The 21,484-nt window shown below is 39.0% G+C and overlaps 1 protein-coding gene across 24 annotated transcripts in view; it reads right to left on the reverse strand.

The window, feature by feature from the left end:
• The window catches only part of LOC118423807 (tyrosine-protein phosphatase non-receptor type 4-like), a 52,109-nt gene extending 31,538 nt beyond the window's left edge, over nt 1–20,571 (reverse strand). For 4 of the 24 annotated variants that reach the window (XM_035832056.1, XM_035832054.1, XM_035832047.1 and 1 more), the window contains exons 1-4: nt 14,036–14,355; nt 7,799–7,986; nt 1,456–1,563; nt 846–888 (exon numbers count right to left, since the gene is read on the reverse strand). In XM_035832056.1, the coding sequence (XP_035687949.1) occupies nt 846–888; nt 1,456–1,563; nt 7,799–7,986; nt 14,036–14,213 (517 nt within the window). In that variant the 5' untranslated portion in view covers nt 14,214–14,355. Of the gene's footprint in view, nt 1–845; nt 889–1,455; nt 1,564–7,417; nt 7,758–7,798; nt 7,987–9,892; nt 10,453–14,035; nt 14,360–16,753; nt 16,836–20,388 lie in introns of those variants that run through there. The other 20 variants (XM_035832049.1, XM_035832050.1, XM_035832041.1 and 17 more) reach the window with 13 other exon arrangements.
• Nucleotides 20,572–21,484: the final 913 nt, after the last annotated feature.

Below are 21,484 nucleotides of genomic sequence, written 5' to 3' on the forward strand. Positions count from 1 at the left end.
GGTATGTGTTTTGTAAAAAAATGTTCTAAACTGTAATTGTAAGATCATAGATTGGAACATTTTAGCAATTTTTTCTGGAGTCAAAATTGGAGCAAACACTTGTGTTACGGTATGTGCTTTGTTAAAAAAATGTTCTAAACTGTAATTGTAAGATCACAGATTGGAACATTTTAGCAATTTTTTCTAGAGTCAAAATTGGAGCAAACACTTGTGTTACGGTATGTGATTTGTTAAAAAAAATGGTATAAACTGTAATTGTAAGATCACAGATTGGAACATTTTAGCAATTTTTTCTGGAGTCAAAATTGGAGCAAACACTTGTGTTATGGTATGTGCTTTGTTAAAAAAATGTTCTAAACTGTAATTGTAAGATCACAGATTGGAACATTTTAGCAATTTTTTCTAGAGTCAAAATTGGAGCAAACACTTGTGTTACGGTATGTGATTTGTTAAAAAAATGGTATAAACTGTAATTGTAAGATCACAGATTGGAACATTTTAGCAATTTTTTCTGGAGTCAAAATTGGAGCAAACACTTGTGTTATGGTATGTGTTTTGTTGAAAAAATGTTCTAAACTGTAATTGTAAGATCACAGATTGGAACATTTTAGCAATTTTTTCTGGAGTCAAAATTGGAGCAAACACTTGTGTTACGTTATGTGTTTTGTTAAAAAAAATATTCTAAACTGTAATTGTAAGATGAGTTGAAATTGGGACAAACACTGAAACAGTTGGCAGATGGGGCTTCTGGGGAGAGGGATTAATCTTTATCTGTGTAACAAGTAGTGGGAGGATTTGTAGTACATTACTGACGAGGAGGAATGCTGTTTGCGGCTAATACTCACTTCTGATCTGCTTTCTGATGGGTTTGTGGGCGTCAAGCCATCTCTGTAGGCGAGAGAAAAACAATACAGTTATACTGGGAATGTGCTCTAAATACAGAAAGAGGCTATCTTTAACGGAATTTAATACATACACACATACACAGAAGGCTTAAAAGTTGGACAAGAAAACTTCTGATGTAAATAATTCGGATTGCGCTATACTCATGATACAGTGAAACTTTCAAAAGTCTTTTTTTTAATAAAGTATCAAACAGACAAGGTATATCATGTACTGCTAAGATAGTATCGTTATGACAGTTTTGCTAAGCTTACAATAGACAATTGATAACAATAAAACATTCTTCAAAGTAGTGCCTTGAACCTATACATGTATAGTATACCCCGGAGAGGCCATCAGGGTTGACGTTTCCACTTTTGTGGGTGTGGCCTCTTACCAGCTCTCAGCCAATCAGAGAATATCTTTTCTTCAGGTAAAGTCAATTCTCTCATTGGTTGACAGCTGGTTAAAGCCATGGCCATGCCCACAAAGTAGAAACATCAGCCCAGTTTAAGCAGAGCCTCCTCTCAGTGCAGGAGAATTCGAGGAGACAGTATATGTCAGCATCTTCACCATTTGTTCTGGAATGTCATCCTGGAACATCAGACAGAAGTAGTCCCTCTCCACCAAGTCCAGGTACTTAAACACCTTGTCTAACAGCACTCCGCCCTTGTCTTTCTTCTGCAAAGAAAAAAAAACAGGATTTAAAAGTTAGTTATAGAGTCTTTACCACACTATATCCATCTCCGTTTCATTAGCCATGGGCCACTCAACTTTGGTACAATCACTACAGCAGGGGGCTAGTCCACTGGTAGTGGTGTGTGTGTTATACTGCCATACTCTTTCCCAAATGCTTAGCGCTAAGCAGAGAAAGCAGCATGTACCATTTTTAAGTCTTCGGTATGACTCGGCTAGATGGGGATTGAACTCACGACCTACTGAATGCACAGCAGACAACCTACACACTCCGTCATTGCACCGGTTGTGGTATTCATTTACAAACAAGGTACCAAAACTGGAGGTCCGCTGCAGTACCAAGGAAAGCCACCAAGGGGCCCATAACATCATAATTTCATTTTGCCAACGCCTACCAACATACATGTACCAAATATCATAAAGATCAATCCTTTACAAACGAACAACATAACCTTCTTGCCAAAGGTAACAACTTTTGAAGAGCGTTGCCGAGGTTATGCTTCTGAATATGTAGGAGCTTTTATCTTTACTTTCTTTTTTCCAACTAGAATGCCAACTCCTTTCCAGCCAGCCACTCAGTGGGAGTTAGATAAATGGCATGATAAGAGAGAACCACAGCATAACTAATAGGGCTTCAGTCTTTGTGGGCTGAATAATTGAGGGGCCAGAAAAGAAAGAAACCACTAAAATTCATTGGAGTCAAGTAAACAAAGGGATATGAGACTAAGGGAAACATATCTTCACATTAGCTGAAAAGACTTTCTAAGGACATACTGTAAATGTTTGAATGTTTCAAGTGGTTCATTTTCATGTTTTTTGTAATGAATTCAAGACGCAGTGAAAATGAATTTCTGAGTTGACTTGTTTCAACCACGAATCTAAAACACCGTAAAAACCTCCATACAGTTTCAGCCCCTAAATGCGAAAATAAACGAATCTACAGTATCTTTGAATGTCATGTACATCAAGCTACAAAATGATATACAATTTGTTACTGATGACTCTAACACATCTGAATCAAATTTAAGGATGCTAAGATTATAATGTAACAAAATCAGCTTTCAATATCAATCCTCAGCAAGCAAGAGACCCGTTACCCTCAGAGCAAGGCTGAAAGTGAATAAGACCTACTGTAAGTGAATATGTACATTACTTCAACTGTGATCAACCCAGAGATAGGAAACCATACCAGTGAGAGATGCATGTTTTATTCAAAGTCCCTTAAAAGTGTTATTTTAACATGTACCATTATGTGTTTTGTGTTGTAGGCAATACAGTGGTAGGTATCATGGAAGGGTGGGGGAGACTGGAAACTTGAAAGCAAAATTACTAACAGGTGTTTCTGGTAAAGGGAAGGGCACAACAATCAGCTAAACAAACAAACAAACAAACAAACATGCAAACCAGAGATGCCTATTTGTCAGGTAAAATCTTTTGTCATTTTTAGGTCAGGTTATGTTGCTACTTATCAAAAGTTACAGCGATAAATGGAACTCCAATATTACTGGGAATATAGAAGGTGCTTCATGATTTACCATATGTCATTCTCATGTGCAGGACCAACTGTGACATTGAAAAAGGTATGGTTGAAAAACAAAACCTGGTTTTTCTCTAGCTGTATCTGCAGCACTTGCTAATTGTACAAGGGATAACTCAGGCATGTTTGGGGCATGCAAAACTAGAAGAACTAGGTCTTGATAGGCAAAAGAATGTATCCCGAAATGTACAGTCATACATGACATGATTTTGTACCAAACCATAATCACCCAGAAACTTGACAGGTATGTACATGCCCCCATCACACCTAACTTGACATTATGCAGCGCCTGCCTTTTATGTCATCGCACCGTTCTATTTACCCTATAGCACACCGCTTCCTCCCATAGAAAGGTCACTATTTACAGAGCTCCGCTGGCTGTCCGCATAAGGCATATCTGGGATCTGACATTTCTGTGAGTGGCTCGGCCTGGTGCAGGAAACATCCCCAGAATGTCAGGGGGGATTGTGTGAGTGAAGGCTATTTCCTGACGGGATTTATAATGCCATTAAAGGTCCTGGATTGAATAATCAAGCACGATTCTGAATGGCTATAAGATAAGGCAGGCCTGTCATTCTCCTGTAAGGTGAAAGGCACTTACAATACATAATGTAGAAAAATTGTATATGAAGACTGCACAAAATCATACTGTATTGTAAATCGTGAAACTTTTGGGGAGGTTTTATTTGTGGGCTTTTTGCAGCGGCCGTTATATTGCAAATCTAAGGCACCAGAAAGGCATCTCCCTTGTATGACAACTGCACTATAGTATTATTGCAATCAACATTTTATAACACAGCAAAAACCTCCTTTTAACTCCTACTACAAAGTACAACCGCTTTGAAAATTTACTGTACTACGTATTGTCACAGGTGTTTTACATCTTACAGCAGCCCTAAACTGCAATGTTTAGCTTTGACTTCCATATCATGATATACTTACTTTCAAAGTAATCTGTCAACCATGTACGACAAAATTTATAATCTTCGAAAAAAGCAGAGGACTGGGATATGTCACTTGGAGATATGAATTAAAAGTATATTAAATATTTTACAACTCTAAGGCTACTGTTTTCCATCAAATTCTATACAATCTCTAGGATTAATTGTAAGCTGCTTAAGAGCGTTTTATCTGCTTTTAAATGGGGCTACTTTGGATGGCATTTGTCAGTTTCTACTTAAAACTACTACATCTCCTAGCTATAACATGAAGTGAAACAACGCACTTTACCTATATACATCTGTTTGTTGTGAAAAACAAAGGTGCAACTTAGCAAAACTTTCAAGCAAAATGTAGGGGAAAGAAAAGCATTTGATACTAGTTTAGATCAAGGAGGTGAAAAAAAACCTCCTTGTTTAGATTAATATATTAGGTACAATTCTGACAGAAAATGTGGACTTACACAAATAAAAACTGAGTGAATACAACGCATTCAATTAACAAGGTTTCTTGAAGAGGTCCTGAAGTATATAAATTGTGTTAGAGTATAAATTGCACTATGATAGCAAGTGGGTGTAAGGCAACCCCACTAGAAGTCCATTAGACTGACACCAACACAGGATCTTGTGGCAACTACAACAGGTAATTATGCTGTGGTCGGGCAGGGCATTATCCCATAATCAACACCAGCAGCAGGGCATTATTGTTGTCACCAGGGTGTTACCCTGTCTGCCACACCTGACTGGGTGTTGGGATGGAGGGGAGAGGGGACCAACCATTGTATCTCTTGTCAGGGTACATTCCATCCCCAAGTTACTTCTACCCACAAACACAATGACAAATGGACTGTCCCAACATCAAGGAACTCCAAAATGGAAGCTGTGAACGGTATGAATTGCAAAGAACAGAGTGTTATCATGCTATGTTATTGAAAAAACATTTCTATCATTATCATAAACTTTCCGAACATACTGGAGGGGGAGGGGACCAACCATTGTATCTCTTGTCAGGGTATATTCCAACACCAAAGTACTTCTACTTACAAATGGACTATCCCAACATCACACGCCACCCCAAATGGAACCTTGTGAACAGCAAGAATTGCAAAGAACAGAGCATTATTGAGCCTGGATACCAGACCCCAGCTTGATCTCAAAAATATCAATCGTGTGGTAGATATTTTTGAGATCGGGCTGGGGTATGGTATCCAGACTAAGCATTTATCAAGTTATTGAAATTATAAACTTTCCAAACATACTTAGTTCAAGTTGACAACATATTCTCTTATGATACATGTTGACAACATATTCTCTAAACTGTATGATATCTAAAGGGTTGTAAACTGCTGCCTTTTCTGGTTTAAGTACTTCCTATATCATGTACATGATGTTCAGACCCCCCACAGACTTAAGCTTTATTCTGGCTGTCTGTATATCCCTACTTAGGGCACTGCCAACAAATATCCTCTAACACCCCCATAAAGGATCTTTGTAACTCTTGAAGGGTCTACCACACGGCTGTCAATCACAGACACAGGGGAACACAGGCTTGACCAATCCATGGTCACGCCGATTTCCCTGTGAGAGCCAATGGGAGTGACCCATGTCACCCATTACTTCTAACTGGTTTGGTCCTTTATATAAGAAATTAATTTCTTCCGGATTCCGGGAATGTGGGGATGGAAGGGTCAGAAAGTGGGGGGTAGATGATAAAGGCACATGGATGCTGGAAGGTTACAAACTTAGTGTTTCTCATTTGTACCCCTGAATCTTAGTATTATCTTACACTATACAAATATTTTTCGATCAAAAACTGGAGTCAGACTACTAAGAACACAACACTGAGAAAGAGACAGAATGAGAACTACTTAAACTTACGAACACTGATTGAAGGTTTCGATTGGAGAAGCATTCTCTTTAAATATTGGAGGTCAATGAATATCTACAAATATGCAACCTTTCTGTAGAGTCGGGTATCCAGCCATATTATAGATCCAGAGCCTCTCCTGTCCTCTCTGCTATTTGCGGATTTGCGGAGAGGACAGAAGGTACTCAGGAGCTATAATACTACTGGTCACAAGGCTAACCTTATTCATAAAATTCAACGGTTTCATGAAAAGAATTTTCTCTTCAGGAGTTAGAAACATAAGATGACTTGGACCTGTATGAAATGGTCAACTACAATATGATTGTGTTTTTTCATCCATGTCAATTTGAAAGGAGCTCAAAACACTTAAAGACAGCTATCAGAATATGAAATACACGAAGTACATGTATCATTTTCCTGATAGTTCTACTTTTCCCGTTTTCAGTATGTGTGCTGGAGGGGGAGGGTGGCTGAGTTGTTGTTGCTTGGAGGACTGTGACCAAAAGAATTCAAACTAGAAGTAAATGCAAACCTAACCAAAGAAACATACTATGAAGACATGCCAGTTATCTTTCCCCCCATCTGTTGGCCTGGTTTCTTGTTTCCTCCCAGCCTGGCAACATTGTGTATTCTGCAGTTGTCTCTTACCAGGATAAATCCACAAACCCAGGGCACGGCTGACCTTTTGGAAGCCTGCCTGCCACAGAAATAGCCCTCCTCCTCTTCATGTGGATCTTACATTGGCAGGAAGGAATCATAACAAAGGCGCCGGGTTCAGGGGAAGGGCAGCGGAAGTTTTAGATCAAGAACTGTTCAGATGCGTCCGTTACAGCGCAGGGCTCTAGCCAGCGCCCGTCGTTCAATGTGGAATTTTGCTGGGTATAACGGACAAATTTCAAGACCATTCTTAATTTCTATCAACCTTGACGTATAAAAATCGACGGGAAAGATATAGAGATACCCCAGTTTGAATAAAGCATGCCCAAACATTGGAAAATGTTGAGTATGATGACGGAAAAGGATAAGTTCTTTTCAGGATTTTTCCATCAATCAGAACAGGGATAACAGAAAAGACTTTCAAGATGGCAAGAGCTCTGTTGCACAGATAAGAATCCAACTGTAAGAAATGAATGTTTGAAATTTCTGTTTGCTAAATTTCCATTTCAAAATGACTATCCAGATGCTTTGATTACGTGCTGCAAATATGCAAGGTTTTATGCTTCTTCTACTTCATTGAGCGCCTATATCATTACAGACAATTCTGACATAACATAATTCTTTTCTATGTTCTTCTCATAGTATATTGAAATACAGTAGGTAAAACCCAAGCTATGCAGGGATGCTAGCAGACATAGCTGCTTATACAGGCATTGTGCCAAGCAAACTCACAGCTCTACAATGAGATAATGCTGCAAAGAGCATGATGATGTGAAAGATACCAGACATGTAGATTATAGCTATAGATGGACAGTTCTAAGCTCATAATGTGTGACTTACAAAGACTTTGAAGGTCTGCACTGTGTCGTCCAGGGGAATGCCACAAAGAGCATGAGACAATGCTGCAAAGAGCACGGTGTGTAAGATACTAGACTTGTAGCCTGGATACCATACCCCAACCTCAAAAATATCTTTAAAATATCTTTTGTGTTGGATTATACATATACAGTTCTGTAATATAAATCCACAGTTCTAAGCTCATAATAATGTGTGACTTACGAAGACTTTGAAGGTTTTCACTGTATCGTTCAGGGGAACGCCGCAAAGAGCATGAGACAATGCTGCAAAGAGCATGGTGCGTAAGATACCAGACATGTGGATTATACATATACAGTTCTGTAATATAAATCCACAGTTCTAAGCTGATAATGTGTGACTTACGAAGACTTTGAAGGTCTGCACTGTGTCGTCCAGCATGTAGACCTGGCACTGCACCTCGGGGCGGTGCTTGTCCCGCGCGATCTCTGAGGCTCGCACGTTATACGTCCCGCTGGAGGAGCCGAACATGTTCCTCCGAGACATAACAATGCCCTCTTCCCGCTCGCTCTCCTCGCTGACACTGCTGGCTTCTGAGGAATGATGGAAAAATAATTTTTAGATTTACATGTACTGGGCTCGAAATACTTTTTCTGCATACCTGCACTGGTGGAGGTAACATTGAAAATTACCTGCACCAGGGAAATTTTACCTGCACCACTCTGAATTTAGGAAGTATGGATCATACTAAAATGTTCAGGCACCATATAATACACCTACGTCATTAGACATTTATGTATAAAACTCAGTACATGGACCAGTGCAGGTTAGGTGCAGGTAGACATCAGAAATACATGCACAGCTCCAATTTTACCTGCAATAAACTGCAAATGTAGGTGGTATTTAAAGCCCTGATGTATGTAATGTTAACCATTCATACAGCAATAACCCATGCTTCAAAAAGACATCCCAAGACTGCCACATGTTTATTATTAAAATACTTACATTCCTTAGTACCCTACAGTTCCCCTATGGGGATAAATCAGGAACAATGGTTAGGGAGCATGTGTCATCTTTGATTTTTCTTCTTTTTTGGGGGGGGGGGGCTTTCCTATTTGTGTACATTTGTGTACAACTTATACTAGTACTTCTTCCTTACCCTCTACATGAAGCATAGTTAGAAATCAATGCTTGTCACACCAAAATTCTGTACATGTAGAAAGTTGACATGATACATGTATATATATGCTGCTGCCTTCTTTTCCACATATCTTTGGTCAAACTAGATGTGCCAGTTTCAATTGTCAGATGTCACTCCTTGACGAAGGACAGACGTCAACAACTCTTGTCTACAATATCTCCTGTCATCCAACAGGAGAAGTACGATGTAACATCAGCCCTGAGACAGACAACCCCAGATAATCATCTAAGTTGTAATTGTAAAGAAGGGACCTTTGGCCTTATCAGGCTCCCACTAATTATGGGTAGACTTACAGAGGATCACTCAGTTGTCCCAGCTGGTAGGTGATAGTAAGCTCTAGGTTCATCCCTAATTACATGGTAGGGGGGGAGGATTTCTCTCAAGGACAAAGGTGTGATACTTTTCTGTACAAGCTGGGATAAGCGAAGACTGGTTCTTGATCTAAAGAAGCTATCGATGATGCACAAACTTTGCATCCCTTGTCATATTTCGACTTTTCTACATTAACATTTTGTTCTTGTTATAAAGATTTTCAAACTATATAATGAGCATAACTACATTTTGTACTCAACGAAGATTCTTTTTGACAAGCTTAGGGTTGAAAATTGCTTCTCTATTCCTTAACTGACTAACAAAAAGTTGACTTCCAAAAGCAAAGAATGCATATGCCACAATACTCTACTGTTGTTTGCATATGTCTAACAGGAAACCTTGTATCCTTATTTGGAGAATGTTACAGTAACAACATGTAACCAAGTAACAGACTACTAACAGTGCAGGAAATGCAGAACAAAACCTTACCTAACTTCTAAGTAAGACGTAGCGTAGCTGTTTTAGAAATAACTTTCTGATAAGTCTCGATGACACAACCATACAATTTTCCAATCATACAGGATATAATCTTATATATTATCTATCTCATTTACCACAAAAAAAACACTGACAACTACAACTGATAAAATACTTTATATGTATCTAATCTTCAACATTTGACACAAATAAAAAATTCCAAAGACATTTTTCAGTTTCTGACTCTCAGAGTCAGGCCAAACATTACATCACACGCTATGCAAATCCACCACATTAAGGGAATACCCTGCAACAGAGGGGCTATAAACATGCTAAATTGTATGCAAAACCATATCAATTTTCCTCCTGGAGTCCTAAATTCTGCTAATACAAAGCTACTTATGAATCATGTCTTGGCAGTGTTGTATGAGGGAACAGCCCCAGTGGTAGACACAACAGGAAGCCGAATCATCAGCCACGTTGATCAGGCTACTAGGTGTGTGACTTACCATTGTTGTCACTTTCATGCTCAAACAATGGCGTTCTCTCCTTGCCACACTCGGGCTTTCCCTCCGAGCTATCCTCCGTGTATCGTGCTGCAGGCATGTCCAGAAGCGTCCGCGGGCCCCGGTCGGTACCCAGCTGGTTCTGCCGTCCAATAACGCGTTCGATTACCCGCGTTTTGTGCGAGAGAGTGAGACAAGCTGGCCGGGAGAATGGAGTCACCCTTCCCTTATCAGTCACGCTAGGTCTGCCCCTCCAGCAATTCAATTACAGATTCTAATGAATTCTGATCCCAGCATGGAAATGGGTCAAATGTATGCCGCCCTACAAAAGAGCCGTCAGAGAGGCAAGCAGCACTACAACCCCTGCACCAGACAAGTCCAACGTCGCGCACACCGAGCCCAGGAAGGTTAGGAAGTGATGTGTATAGAGAGGAACTCCCTTGACGTCACAGTTTGTGGTCGGGGTGTTGAGTAACAGAGGTGTGAAGGCAGGTGATTAGACAAGGCCACTCCCAGTTTTACAAGCCAGTGATTGACAGTTACGTCAACTACACGACTGTGACTCAGCAGGTCCGACCAACCGTGGCCTGCGATTGATAAGAGTGTGTACGGTCCAGTGCAAGTATGCGACATAAGGTCAAACGTCCCTTCACAGAAGTCACAGTTTACCATACACAAACACACATAGCGACACTGACATTGTAGGAAAGACATCATATGTAGAAAACAAATTAGGTTAGAAAACTGCTGCACACAAGATCTTTGATCGCTTACTGCCTATAGCAGCATGCTGCATAAAATGAAAACCATTCCTATTGTCTTGATGTTCTTGTTTTTGTTTTTGTCTTGATGTTCTTGTTTTGTTATCTTCATACAAAAGAATATTGTATCAAGTTCAGCACTGACATTGACTCTTATTAAATTCTATGAAAAATCATCAGATCACAAGGACCAAATCAAGACACGTTTCCCTCCCTACTACTAGTACTATACCAACTTTCACCATATGCATGTAAAGCCAGACTTTATTATGTGTAATCCCTCCCACCTCCCAATAGGTCCATAAAAGAGGGAAATGACCTGATCTATAATTAACTGGGAGTTCATTACAGGACAATAGGTGGTGGCTATAGCAACACCATCATCTCTTTACATATTCATGTGAAGTATGCTGGAACAGCTTTTGTGTTCAGCTCCTAATATTCCAGACTGCATGCGCTTCTGGTTCAGTTTTCATAACTATCATGTATGAATATTCAAAAACAACGAAATATTACATGATATATAAAATAGGATTGCCAGGCAAGAAAATTACTATGTGTACATCCTTTCCCTTGACACAGCATTCTAACTGCCTGTGGTTAGCAGTCAGTCCCAAGCAAGTTCTAATTGACTCTAAGGAAATAGTAAACATCCTTTAAACATTTTAGAAGTGTCAAACTGAATGTAGTTATTATACGTTCCTTCATACAAGAGGTTAAATGTATAAACATACATGTATATTGTTCATGCTTATTACTAATTTAATTTTGAGGAACAGCATAGAAAAGAGTACACTTGATCTTTCTAACCTTAAGTTTGTATCATTTTCTAACCATTTGCCTTAGGACAAATAAAACTTCCCCGGACTGTCAACACACGAGTTTATACTTTGAAATCTGAGAAATAAGCAAAAAGGTCAGTCAGGACATGCAAGTGAAGACTACTTGTTTACAAGGTCACAGTGGTGGTTTTTGACCAGTGTTCCCACCCTATAACAGAGGACTCAGCAAATGGGACGAGCTCAACCAAAACATGTAATAAAAGATGAAGAAATGGCAAATATGCCGGGAATTTGGTGGGATCGGATGTGTGTTTAACTGTATCTCTTCCATGGAAACAAATTCCATTTAACAAACCACTTTTCCTCATGGTGTAAAGCTATGTAACTTGTATAGAAAATCAACATACATGACAAAGATTAAAAGATTAAGATTTTCTATATTACTATGTATTAAAGAAACAATCTCTTCTAAATGAGCATGTACAACTAAAATTACAGCTTACAAATCACACGTCCCTTTAAAATTTCTGCCATAAACATTTTTCCAAGCAGGCTAGGAAATGGCTGGAATTGTGGAATGCCACACGAATGAAATCAGGAAATGTCAAAGCAACACAGTAAATCGTCTTTTACCTCAAAGAAATGCCCAGGAAGTATTTGTTAATCTATCAAGGAATGCAGAAGCAATAGCCATGGTTCCTTTTGGAAAGATGGAAATGTATACAGTACAGGCACATAATGTTGGTTTAATTCACCTCAATAGTGGAATACTGTAATGAAGAAAGACAATAAGTATACATTTTACTATTTGATAATCATACAAGCATGGCTACTGTGGTTACTGGAGCAGGTAACTGAAAACTATACAGATCTTAATCATGGTTAGGATATGAATTATTGGATGATTCCAAGATGCTGATTTAAGGGATGACATCAGTAGCAAACTTTATGCGTAAATACAGCAGTGCTTTACTCCAGACATGGGACAACAAAATCAGACCACGACAACAAATATTAGCCCTTCAAACAGGTGCATTGGTCTATAAAGAAGTGTTTGTTTGGATGCTAATTTTGTATCTACTAGTACTATGGCATGTTGGTCTGCGAAGGATGTCCCCCTCCCCCCAAGCCCCCCTAGAGAAAACCATGGTGGAAGGATAGCTCTTAAAAGTCAGGAATAAAATGGTCCAATATTTTCTGCAATTCCAGCTCAGTCATGTAAACAATATAACTCACATAATGATTCAGTATTGGCAATTGTAGCAGCAAGGAACAAGACTATTAACGGAACTACCAGTCTCCTCACAGAACACAGAATACTGAACTTCAGTGCCTCTCTAACTCTAAGGCGACGGCACATAGAATTGTTATGATTGATGGTACCCTCTAACACAGTAGGGATTCACATGAACTCAGCTGTGATATGTGCTAATGAGGCTCGCTAATTTCCCCGGTAACGGATGGTGATATTTCAATTTTCCACAACCTTGAACTTGGCAGATGGTTTAAGGTCAAACACAGATGTTCAGGGGCGCTAAGTTGGTTGCAATCTACATTCACAGTATTATGTGAGGAGAAGTGTGCATAGTGGGTTATTGTCAGAAGAAACAAATTCTATACAAAGCATACACGACATAGAGAAAATAGTTCTATAAGGACTGCAATATACAAAGTATTCTACTAGATAAGTGTGCAAAGTGGGCTATATTTTAGAATAAACAAATTCAATACAAAGTATACACAACATACAGAACATATTCTTATTGAGAATTGGTTGGTCCGACTCCAAGGAGGTTGAATTTTTAACACTACTATAAAAATGAATATCATCTTTTAAATCTCACATATAATGTTGCAACAGGAATGTCTTTTCTATTTGTATATACATGGACAATGTACAAAATTCTACTATGGTAGAAAATGCCATTCCATCTGTACATGCTCACACACACAGACACATGCACACACAAACACACACACATGTACACACATGTACACACCCTGAGAATTGGCATTGCAAAATGACCACCCAACATAACATACAACTGATCTGAATGATACAGAATCAATCACGTTGACAGGAGATTGTCCATAAGACATACTTGGTTGATACCATGGAATAACTGAACAACATGGCCAGCATGTTTCTGTGACAGGACTTCAGATTTATCACCTTTGATGTCTTCCTGCCAAGAAGGAGACTGTGGGGTGGCTGGGTCCCAGTCTCATGTATGTGTAAGCTCTGCAAGAATCAACCGTCTCAAACAAATAGAACTGGCGCTTAGAATGACACAAAATGGTGTAGCTATACTGACTGACGAGACTTTGCTGGCCAGTACAAGTACATGAATAGGTATGACTATGGCATGAGTAAATGAGTCAGCAATCCTACTTCAGGACAAGGCTTGGGTGTGTGAATCCAGTTCAGTTCAGCATTAGAATATCAATTCATGTTTCAACACCAGAAATCACCAAGTATTGTTTTATGCTTTTAGCCATAAAGACATGAAGACATACAGTCATACACAGATCATTCATGTCTTCGCAGGAGAAAAGCTCACACATTCCTGCAAATGCCTGTTGTAGCTAGCTAAAGGTCTTACCTCCTGTATATCTGCCTTGCTCTTTTCTTTCCTGTTGCAATGCCTGTCCCATCAATTCTGTCCATTTCAAACTCAACTGTTCTATCAATAGCTCACCAATTATAACAAACAGACACCACAAGCCTTCAGTCAACAGCGACCTCTGACCTCTCTGTCCCAAGATCGCCTGATTATACATATAAATACACTAGGTATAAGGACACGGTCAACAAGATCTTGGTCCTTCCCCTGCTTCTGTTTGTTAAATTGCAGCTGCTGACCTAGGGACAGAACAAACATGCTGGGTACAAGTGGTGACATACTGGGTCCAAATGCAAGCAGGCAAAATTCCTCACCGGTGACGTAACCTACCGGAATATCTGAGGAGACAAGTGCTGGGTGCAGACGCAGACCTCATAATAATATCATAAAAATGGTATACTCTGAATTTCTCTAGGATGTTTGGCTTGTTATCAAGGTATCTACTTTGAAATATATGCCTTGAAGTTGAACCGGCAAACTCAGAGCATAACATGTTCTTTCTATGTCCTTCGGCCAAACAAATTAATCACATGGTTGTTTCTAAACCTTGATTGTTGGAGCATTCAAAGATGCATGTAAAAAAAACATGAGTGACACTAATGAATATATTTTGACCCTCCCCCATCACTGAGTAATGGACTGTCCCTGCAAGAACAACTTCCTGAGGTGCTGAAAGACTACAGAGGTCAGAGGTCAGAAGCAGTCCCTGTAGGTCGGATCAGCCCAAGGTCATGTTTTCCCAGCTGGCCTTGCAGGATAGTCTCAATACAGGTGAGCAAACTGGGCCCAGGAAGATATACTGCCAGGGCTTGAAATCCTTTTTTTCTACATACCTGCACTGGTGCAGGTAACACTGAAAATTACCTGCACCAGACAAATCTGAACTGCACTCAGTATAGATCATGCTGAAATTGTTCTGGAACAATTGCTAGTTTTTCTTTTATACTTTATAGGTGGTAACAGTCAATCCACAATTACACCTACACCATAGGACATGTATGTATAAAACCCAGTACATGGACCAGTGCAGGTTAGGTGCAGGTAGACACCAGAAATACCTGCACAGCTCCAATTTTACCTGCAATAACCTGCATATGCAGGTGGTATTTCGAGCCCTGACTGCGAAGTACATTGTACATATACCACACTACCAACATGTCTACTTCTAAAAATGAAAATTTATAGTAAAATGAATATATCTAGTACTTTAAAAAGTTTGATTAAAAAAACTGTCATCACAGAAATGAAGTATTTGGTGTTGGTACTTGAGAGACATTTCAATACATTATATTTATAAAGGTGAAGTCAAATTATGGGCTGGGTTTATCCTTGGTTAATAAAAACAACTAGATCTATTAATTCCACAAAGGATTTCACAATAACAAAAATATCCTAGCACAAGTATTTTCTGCAACACAAGTACCAGTAATTTAAAAGTTAAAAGCATTATTCCTAAAAGATGGCAAAGAATGTCTTTTTCAACTTTGCACTAAATTCAGGGACAATTTGTCTTCCACACTGTTATACCTTATCTAAAGCTCCACATAATGGCAACTTATAAACAGCTTAATTCCACTTCAACAGGAGAACCACTACATGTAGCTGTCTACTAACTATAACGTCATTGCTTCAGTATGTAGACAAAGAAACACTGGGCGATAAGTCCACAAAGCTTTGGTTTAAGTAAATACTGGGACTGTTCAGATTCTGTCTCTCTACAGAGGAAGCTGAGTCACCTTTTATTGTAACATTACCTCATGGGTGTGATGTATGTACTGTGGAGTGGACAAGTTCAGTTGTTGTGTTTTACAGTTTTCCTCATTTTATATCCAACAAAACATTAAAAATTCTACAAACAATATACATACTTATGGTAAGTAAGAGCTATGTTTTCACCTATCACTAGACAGTAATTCAAGAATTTTACAAAGCAAGACATTGCAAAATATAGCATTGATGGAACATCATAATATCTGTATGAATCATACTTTGGGCAACATAACAGGAACTGGCTTGGCTGTGTTCTGTTAAACCAGTTTCTAGATAACACAGTATAAATAGAACACAGAGTTTATTTTTCTCCACCAACCTAAAATTCCAACGGCACAGTGTGTGGCCTTAACGTGTTTTTACAACAAGCAACCATAAAATTCTGAAATCCTTTCTTTAAAAAAGGACATTCGTGTAGGTAGAGTTGGAATCACGTCCTGCAATGTAACTTTATCAATAGTACCACACACATTGCAAATCACATCAGATGTACCATGTGCAACTGCATGTACTTACCATCAAAGTGGGTAATAAGCCAGACTACGACAACCATCAATCAAATGCATTTAGAGAGACATAAAATGTGATATGCCATTACACTGATCCTTCCAGACCACAAATTGTTTACTAATAGTAGGGTCAATTTGATATGGCTATCAGGCCCTCTATAAGCCTTTTACATAGAAGAAATGGGGAAGTATTTTATCTACTGACATTCTAAAATATAAGGATATCAGGTACAGTATATATATATACATATACTGTAAATGCAGAAATTTTCGTGATGGTTTTATGTTACAGTGCATGATGCTACCGCAAACTTACAACCACTGCAAAGAGTCCTTTTACCGCGACATTAAATCCCTGCGAACTTAAATGCATTTACAGTAGGTGGTAAAAGTCTACTTCAAGTTCAATGTTACCTACCTAAATTCCCTTCCACTGTGGCTGCTTTCCTATTGACTCCTCCTTTATAGGTCAAACCAGGTACATCATCTGCATGGAAGCCCTGGAGGGAAAGAGGGGTAAAAATTAGTTTGCCAGCAAACAAAAGAAACATCCAACTGATACTGATACTAACATTCATGTGACCATTATATGGACCAACATTGTTTCTTGTCCATGGTAACACATCACCAAGGGTACAAATGTGAAAGTGAAACTTTTGACAGACATCAGCTTATTAGTACATACATTATCATGTATATAATCAATGCATGAAATTGATTTGCGGAAAATATCTTCCACATAGACATGCAATCATTTTTAGGTTTCCAACAAGGTGAAATTGACTATTGAGAGGCAGCACATATAACCATACCCTACACATATTTAACATAAATGATATACAGTTACTTTTGGTGTCCACTTCCAAGAACTTCAACTCAACTTAACACAACAATACACTAATGTAGACATTACACACTGAATGACTCTTTTTCTTCTCAATCTATAGCACAGAATGAAAGACTTCCAAGTCCACTAGGAATTGTAACCCCTGTACATTAAACTACACTTGAGACCAGGGAAGTGTATAATGTAAATATACAAATAAGGGTGGGAGAGAAGTTACTATCTAACATAACACACCTGGCAAGGGGTAAAGGGTCTAGGTATAGGGATAAATCATTAATCTATGGGTGACCTCCATACAACGAAGACAACAATACATATACCGTATACATATATGACAATAACTAAATGAAAAGGATCATTAGTAAACATGTGAGCAACAATATTGCTGTACACAAATCTTCAGTACATTTTGTAAGGATATGATTTTCTTTGCTTTCGACCATAAGATAAATTGTGCTTACATATACCATTGCCTGAGGCTTTGGCTTACATGCAGCTCAAGTCATTCAAAACCTTCCCTCTCAAATTTCACAGAACAAGCTATAGCTTCCTGCCACCCCACCCAGTGATAAAAGAAAGTGACCTGGCCAGAGATTACCTATTCTTATAAAAACACAACATGGGGGACAAAGAGGTGGCTATTCCGAATGATGTGATAGATAAGAGTGGGACAGGGGAAAATACAAATAACAAATGCAGGTAAGCTAGCATTGTTATCAAAGCCTATGTTGAAAAAAAATTTAAATTCAAGCACAAGCTATGAATACTAAAATTAAACACAAAACTATAATTATAAATGCATTGTTTTAAAGATAGAAGTGTATCAATCCTCCAAGAAACAAAGCCAAGCATGATCCAAGGAGAAGCAGATTGTATGTTCGTTAAGAAGAACAAAAGAAGTTTTGACAAGACATTGCCCTTCTATCTAAGGTGTCAACATAACGTACAATCAGACTTGGACACCTGGAAGCACTCTTCAATCAAACTCAAAGAGGGGATTTTTCACTGACGTATCAAGTAGGAGGACAGAAAAGGGAACAACCTGCAACCTTTAGCAAGTGTTCATAGAAATACTGTATGTTTCAGAGTGCACATACAATTGAAAATGGTATGGTAGGAAGATAACCCCTTGTGCGAGACAAATGAATTGTCCCTGACCCTGCAAACCACAACAATGTTTCCCTTATCCCTGCTTACAGCCCTGTGGGTCAGGCATAGACAGACAAATGGACGGCATCGCCCAGGGGCAAACTGGGACCCACAAAGTTTGCTACACAGTCGTCCACTTTCTTTTAACCAGGGGAAACTTAAAGCACAGCCACCAGGTAATTACAATTGACTGTATGATATCCTCCTTTAACACTTGTGGCAATACTACTTCATGTATTGCTGTAGATACTGTATTTTGTCTAATAATAGAACTATGTGCACTTACACAAACTTGCCATGGAGCCTACTATACTATGTAGATGCAAGTTACGTCTCACCAGCTGGTCTACACATAGCAGCAAATACACAATGTAAGTTCTGTTATCGTTAAAGTGGACAAAAACAAACAGTAAAATCATATAAAGCTATATAGCCATAAGAGGAAATACAGCAGACTATGTACATTTTGATGAACCTCCAACTTGAATATGCTGTACCAAAAAGGATGCTATACTGAAACGTATGGGTAACGGCTGTACTCTTAGTCATAAAATTCAATGTTCCAATGTCTGTTGGTTATCATGGTTAAGAATCAAACAAAGATTTTGGAATCATTTGCGGGGTACTTATATGATGGGGTATGAATTGCATCTTTAAGATCTAGGACTATCCTAAAGATTCTCACGTAATTATAATATGAAATAAAAAAAGTTTTGCCAAACAAAGTTCCTGGCATTTTACCACTAGTACACTACCTACAGAGAAATCTACATGTAACCAGTAGCTGCAAAAACTACATACAACCCTTTAAGTTTAACATAATTGAATGCAGGCTACGAAATACTACCCTTGGCCTTGACAGCCACACTACATGTGTTGTGGATGAACTTGAGCCAGGATGTGATTCTGAACCCCCTTATCACATGGGTGTAATATGTGACCCCCATGTGATGGCACTAACACTAGTACAGTAAACTGCCACCCTATGTCACACTACCTTACTAATTCTGTTGGCAGAATTTTCACAATCCCTTCCACACCCATTTGTGACTTCTGTTAGGGACCAGGCATTTCCATATGATGTAGAAAACTGCTATCTAAACCTATGGGGAAAATAACAATAGGAGTTTCAAGACTCAGGTAATTGGCAAAAAATACAAGTCTGATTGTATTGTTTTTACTGCGGGGTTGTTTTGTTATTATGAAAATCATTGTTATTCTGACAATCATCACATACAACATTCCTTTAAAGGTTTGTATATACCATCTGCTGCTGTACTATAGTATCATAGTTTGTAAAAAAAACTAAAATAATTTTTGGACTCCATGTATCTGGTCAGACCCTAAACCTAATTTGCAGGAGTTCAAATTTGATCTTCACACCTCTGTAATTCCAGTAATCAAGACAAATTTTCAGGCCATTATTTACAAATTAAGTTTATCTTCTGTGTGCAAATCAAACACAGCACCCCCCCCCCCTCAATTCTCAAAGAAGGGGGGGGGGGGGTAGCGTGTCCAACTAAAGTCTGGTCGTGCATGAAAACTCGAGGAGTGGAAGTTTTGCCTGTTGTACTTGCCACTTCCTATATCCGGCTTGTCAAGGACACAAGACTTCCTAAACATGTTCCAATTGGTCCTGCTGTCAGGAAGGGCTCACTCTTTCACAGACACGGAGGGATTTTGCATCCATAGTTCTGAATAGATCACTGATCTTGACCAGTAGTTTACTCAAGTTTTCTCCGTAAAAGGGTTTCTTTTTACCAAACCCATATTTCGCATATCCTGTACTCTACTCTCGAGCTCTCTCCTACGCTGATGAGTCCGTGGACTTATTTTAGCTCAGAATCTGATCATTCGTGTTCTTCATTATAGGGGAATGCAGCTTTATCTTGTAGCAAACGACCAGAGATAAAAAGTTCTCGGCGTAAATCATTTGTCACAGACGATTGAAGAGGACTTGAGTGACTTCAGACAAGCGGTGGGGAGGGCTGGGAAAACGATCACGGTTAACGCGACACAAGACCCTACTCCGGCGAAAGAAATACCACGGAACTTACCCACTTGTCACTGGAAATCCATACGCGCCCGAGGGTTTCCAAGCTTTCCAGAAAAGGCACGGAAATAGTCCGTATTTGGAGGCCAAGTCAGAGGAAAAGTAGCTTGCACAGGAAGCCGTCCCCAAAATGGCGACTGCTCACAACAAAACCACGTGATTGTTCGGGACGAAATATCGCGAGATGTTCGGGACAGCGCGAGAGTTAAGACGAAGCTTGCAGAGCTTGCAGTACTGGATCAAATCAGTAGACGGCTCTGGCAGAGACACTTTTCGCACAGAATTTGACGGTAGAAATTAGTAAAATGGTATTGGGAACCAAATCTGTTGGTATTGATTTTGCGAGTTTAGAAAAAGTAAGGGAAAGCATCTTTTTTTTTAAAGAGGACGATATATTGCTGTTGAACTATTCAGTTCACGCCACAAGTAAAGAACAATTCTCAGATATGCAAAACATCATATTGCTAGAAAAGTTCTAGGCTTGGGGTTCTTGCTTGTGCATGTATTTTACGAATTAGGGCTATGTTATATTGTGGATTTTTCTTAGCGATACACGTTTTACCATAGGCATAGCAAGAAAAAGTAAAAGTCATATCAAAACAGTCGCAAGATATTAAGGTTAGCACTTTTACATTTTGTCTGTGGTATGACGAAGCGGGTGAAGTGTGGCATATCTCATGATCATGTTGATTAGTTAATCAATGAGAGAAGATTTGGGGAAAGGAACAAACAAAAAGATGTACAAGGCATTCTCAAAGTATATAGAAGACACAGGGAGATTCGCCGGGGAGGACTAAAATGTTACCAACTTACTATAACACGTTACACGAATGTGCAAAGCACCATAGATCAAGTACCACCAACTTACTATACACGAATGTGCAAAGCACCAGAGATCAAGTACCACCAACTTACTATACACGAATGTGCAAAGCACCAGAGATCAAGTACCAAGGAGTAACAATCACATGAGAAGCACCTAGATGGAAATGGTACCTGGAGTCCACGTCTAGCGAAGAAATAGACGTAAAACAAGGACAACAACCACAACATAATCATAGAATATGCAAAACAATTTCTCGTCATTATTACTGCAAAAC

The sequence above is a fragment of the Branchiostoma floridae genome, chromosome 10 (genome assembly GCF_000003815.2).
Source record: "Branchiostoma floridae strain S238N-H82 chromosome 10, Bfl_VNyyK, whole genome shotgun sequence".
Lineage (NCBI taxonomy): Eukaryota > Metazoa > Chordata > Leptocardii > Amphioxiformes > Branchiostomatidae > Branchiostoma > Branchiostoma floridae.